General features: G+C 45.8%; 1 protein-coding gene across 1 annotated transcript in view; it reads left to right on the forward strand.

The window, feature by feature from the left end:
* Positions 1–5,431, forward strand: part of crim1 (cysteine rich transmembrane BMP regulator 1 (chordin-like)) — a 106,462-nt gene that overhangs the window by 37,648 nt on the left and 63,383 nt on the right. Inside the window, exon 4 of the mRNA XM_042073165.1 lies at positions 3,733–3,748. Within this exon, the coding sequence (XP_041929099.1) occupies positions 3,733–3,748 (16 nt within the window). The remainder of the gene's footprint in view (positions 1–3,732; positions 3,749–5,431) is intronic.

Below are 5,431 nucleotides of genomic sequence, written 5' to 3' on the forward strand. Positions count from 1 at the left end.
CACACACACACACACACACACACACACACACACACACAAAAGCTCCCTTATCGGGAAAAAAGAAACCTATTACAGTTTTTGACATTGTATTCACAGACCCGGAGACGTGTGTCACATTGGAAGAAGCAAATAGGCAAAGAAAGAATAGGAGGTGTGGATGTTTGTCTTTTGGACACGACCCGGGATAATGCTCCTGATATAGCATGCAGATGAAAAGACTGCCAAAACGAGTCTGCATTATTCATGCAAAGTTCTGCAACTGCGCCTCTCAAAGCCGGGACAGATTGACTCTCTCCCTCTCTGTCTATCTCTTTCTCTCACTCTCATTCTTGTTGCTTATCTATCTATCTATCTATCTATCTATCTATCTATCTATCTATCTATCTATCTACAGTGTATCTATCTATCTATCGAGGCTGGTTGTTTTTCTCTTCTCTCATCTCTCTAGCCTTTGTCTGTGTTCTCTGTCGCTCGTGTCCACTTTTGATGGATGCCGGTATGATGGGATGTCAGTTCTTGCCATCTGTCAGCCTAGCCATCATACCGGCCATATTTGTTCACCTCTCTCTCACACACTCTCTCTCCATTTCTCCCTTTCTCTCTCTCTCTCTTTCACTCTCTCCTTCGCTTACTGGTTCTGCCCCGTTTTTCCATCTCATCTTCTTTTCTGGTCTCATCTTCTTTTCTTTTTCCTCTATCCTTTCCTTCACTCCATCACTCTCCACCTCCTCTCTCTCTCTCTCTCTGTCCAGCTGTCAGTGCTGTGACAGTGGTAGCATGTGGAGGCGGGGTGGCGCCCTCACCTGTGGCGTCGGGGCTGAGCCCTCAGTCACGACAGGGCCCGGCTGCCGGGGCCCGCGGAACATTCTAGACGCCCAGCGGAGCGTGAACGTGTCAGAAGCCATACAGGCATATTCAAATCTCTGCTCACAATCTGGACAGGAATGCCCTTTTTCTTTTCTCCATGCGCACGCACACACACACACACACACACACACACACACACACACACACACACACACAACACACACACACACACACACACACACACACACAAACACACACACACACTGACACACACACGTCCCCACCCTACACACCTTCAGTGCCTTGTTCACTACCCTTCTCGACACATATTTGTTTAAAAATGCTCTTTGTTGTCTTCTCTCTCCAATTCGCTGAATTTGGGTATTTTGCTCACGACTAGAATGGAAGGTTCTGGATAAAAGTTCACTCACTGGAGAGTCACAGCTCCACAGTTTACCTGAGTGAGGACTTATTGTCAACACATCGGATCCGTTGCGTCGAGCCCCAGCCAACCTGAAAGCTGGAATCATTTTTTCTTATTTTTACCAGAGCTGAAAAAAAAAAAAAACACCCCTCATACACACATTGAAAACAGGTGCACAGAGACTTGTTAGATACTAGATAACTTCAGGCCCTGTAGGTGTCCCGGACTTTCCTTTTTTTTTCCATGAGTGCTTTTTTTAATTAAGGTCCTTACTTTTGCCAACCAATTAATTAAGTTGTTTTTATTGCCTTGCCACCGGGTATGGAGCAGGAGTATTCTGCTACCTTTGCGTACATCTGAAAAACACTAACTAGCTGCAGACATCCTAAGCATATTAGAGATGTATTATACCAGAGACAAGAACTGCAGCATAACCGGTTAATCAGCTGTCTGTGTGGCCATCATAAAGCAGATGCTCAATGGGAATAGCATGGGCTTTTGTTGGAAACTGCTTCGCTAGGAGAAGAGCCAGGAGCCATCGGCCATTATCAAAGCAAACTCCACATTAAAACCTGTCATCAGGTTTGCACTGCTCTCAAGACTCATTAGAGGAAGTGTGGCCTTTGTCAGTGCTTACAGTTATTCCCCTGGTACTCTTTCTTGAACTTAACAATGTTTTTTTTTTAGGATGCCAAGTCTAAATGGCCCTCCAGCTTATGCATACTGAGGATCCACAACCGCACACCTACTAGTACACCTAGGTGGGTAAACAAGCATAGGTCATGGTACAGTAGCATAGTGATGCAGAGATGCACTTGCTTTGAAAGTCATGGTGGATCAATGCTGTGACGATTAGGTCTTTCTGGTCTACAGACTCTGGTGTTGATGATTCTGTATCTGCATTGCAGCCTCACGGCTTGTACTTGGAGGTGTTGAACGACCTTTTATAACCCTTCTGAGATGCTTTCTGTTGTTTTTGTAGTACAGATCTTACCATCTTCTTCCTGCCAGAGGTATATAAGTACATGAGGAAAAAATGCACTCTTCTTTAGAAAAATATATAAAAAGGTTTTATTTTAATGGCTATATTATTATTAAAAACTTTTAAAAGTGAGCTGAGTGGGACAACCCATGCGTAACGGCACATGTTGGATGTGTATTATTAAAGCTATTGAATTCATTAGCTTTCTAGCTTATTATATTATTATGAAATATGGAATACACAATATATCAGCATACTCAAGTCCAAAGCTCAATATTAAATCAACACCATGCCGGACTTTGATACATTTAGAGGTATACCTTTGGTAACATTTTCAAATAGATTTTGATTAAATATGGTCATGTGAAGGAAGTCTAAACATGTCTAAACGTCCATAATGGTTCTTTAACATTATAAATATATTTAAGTATACACACTATATGGCTGATCACAATATGAAGCTGAATGGCCTCTCTCTCTCTCTCTCTCTCTCTCTCTCTCTCTCTCTCTCTCTCTCTCTCTCTCTCTCTCTCTCTCTCTCTTTCTCTCTCTCTCTCTCTCTCTCTCTCTCTCTGTTTCTCTCTCTGTTTCTCTGTGTGAATGTACTGGTATGTGGAGGAGAGAGTGAGGGGGCTTTTGAGCTTTTAAGTGGTCACCCATCTCTGGAGGAGAGGGGGAAATGGAGCGCCTCTTCTGTCGAGCACAATTAGCACTAAAGAGGAGAGCCTCACTAATGAGACCATCCTCTCCTTCATATCTTAATTAAAGCACTTGTCCACTTGCACTCGTCCACTTGCGCACATGACACCCCCCCTCTCTTTCTCTTTGACTTTGTGTCAAATGACCCCCCCCCCCTTTTCTCTCTTCATGAAGAGCAAAGTCTGCTGAATACCAAAAAAAATTGCCTGCGCGGGCCCTTGGTGTCATTACATCAAACGCGCGCTAAAAAGGAACTTTGCCCGAGAACACAGAGGGAGAAGGAGACAAAGCCGGAGAGACTTTAGACGAGCTCAGGAAATGTAATAGAGTCCTTCATTTTGCCGAGTGTCTGGAACAAAACAATAGTGTGCTTCAGAGAATGGAGGATGGCTCATGTCAGAAAGAGAGAGAGGGGGGGTGATGAGGGCGGATGGAGGGAGTGTAAAAGAGTGGGTAGAATAGTTACCTGCACAGAAGCGAGAGAGAGAAAGAGAAAGAGGAGTATATGTCTGCCTGCCTGGAAGAGTGAGACCAAGGCGAGAAAGTGAAAGAGCTGGCAGATAGACTGAGAGAGTGAGGAGCGTCCACTTGTAATCAGTGGTGTGCTGTTGTGTTGTGTTGTGTTGTGTTGTGTTGTGTTGTGTTGCGTGGTGTGGTGTGGTGTGGTGTGGTGTGGTGTGGTGTGCTGTTGTGTTGTGTTGTGTTGTGTTTGTTGTGTTGTGTTGCGTGGTGTTGTGTTGTGTTGCATTGTGTTGTGTTGTGTTGTGTTGCGTTGCGTGGTGTTGCGTGGTGTGGTGTGGTGTGGTGTGGTGTCGTGCAGTAGCTCGTGTGGACAGGTGGGTGAGGAGTGAGCTCATCGCTCACCTCTCGTGTCCATCCTTAACTGCCAAGCCCTCTAGGCTCTCTCTGACTTTCCCTAACCTGACATGCAGTTCACTTCAGCATGACCCCCCCCCCCTCCCACCCCACACACACACAACAACACTATTCTCCAACACCCAGGTGATACCCAGCCTAGACAGCTATGCCCTCCTCTCTCTCTCTCCTCTCTCTCATCTCTCTCTCTCCTCTCTCTCTCTCTCTCTCTCTCTCTCTCTCTTTCTCTCTCTCTCTCTCTCTCTCTCTCTCTCTCTCTCTCTCCTGTCTCTCTTTCTCTTTCTATCTTTCTCTTTATCTCTCTATGTATGTCTGTGCAGTGGCCAGCCAAGAGGAAGTGGATAGCATTAGCGATTAGCAGTTACGCTAATGGTAATGATGATGTTATGTTGTCAGCGAACAGTTTGTTTTGCTGTGGAAGAACCAAACAACATTAGCTGTGAGCTGCTGAGCATAGCCACGATGAACACGATACCTCTGACACCGGGTGGCCCAATGGTGTGTGCTTAGATCGCAACTGAGGGACAAATACTACACACAAAATGGCCACCATCTCTGTCTCTCTCGCGCGCTATATGCTGGTGAATGATGATGGGCTAGTGTATTAGTATGCTGGGATGCGTGAGCGCAGGGTGTGTGTAAGTGGCGGCATGTGGCGTGTAATATTCTCCGAGCATTGGTGCTTGCTGTATGTAATGTTCCTGCTGGTGTAATTTGTCTGTGCAGATCAGAAGGGGCTAGCCAGCTGTGAATGCTGTGTTGTTTTGCACACACACACACACACACACACACACACACACACACACACACACGTACACACAGACATAATACACACACAACGTACACACACACACACACACACACACAGACATAAACACACACACACCGTACACACACACACACACACAGACACACACACACACACACACACACACACACATCTGCACGCAGACTTTCTCAGTAGATTAAGCATTTCTGTTAATGAGGCAGTGGAAGGCTCAATCACTGCGGGGCCATTTGAATGTCATGAGTGGATCATCTCAACTTCCCAACTCTCTCTCTCTCTCTATCTTTCTTTCTTTCCTTTCTCTTTCTCTCTCTCTCACACATACACACACACACAAACTCACAGACTCTCTCTCTCTCTCACACACACACAAATACATCCACAGATAGCTTCTGCTGTCTCCATTTTAAGTACAGATCCATCTCCTGCTAGCCTTTGGGCTGGGAGAGAAATGAATAAATGATTATGTGTGAAAATTGTGTGTGTTGTGTGTGTGTGTGTGTGTGTGCGTGTGCGTGCGTGCATGCGTGTGTGTGTGTGTGTGCTTTTTTCTCAGGTATGCACACACCAAAGAGGCAATTCATAGTCCGCTCACACACCCACACACACTCACACACACACACATCCCACATTGCAGTCTCCTTTACTTTATCAGACTCCATATGGGTTTGTGTGACCTTATCATATGCTGCCTGCTGCCCAGTGTCTGGACTGAGCAGCTCATGGAGTTTAGTGACACCCTGAGAGACGCCAAGCCTGTGGTCCACCTGAGTGTGGAGAAGGCGTGTATCTGTATCAAATCCCCTGTCTTGGACGTGAATGTTCTGCTTGGACGTGTGGATGTGTGGCGGAAACT

The sequence above is a fragment of the Alosa sapidissima genome, chromosome 19 (assembly GCF_018492685.1).
Source record: "Alosa sapidissima isolate fAloSap1 chromosome 19, fAloSap1.pri, whole genome shotgun sequence".
NCBI lineage: Eukaryota > Metazoa > Chordata > Actinopteri > Clupeiformes > Clupeidae > Alosa > Alosa sapidissima.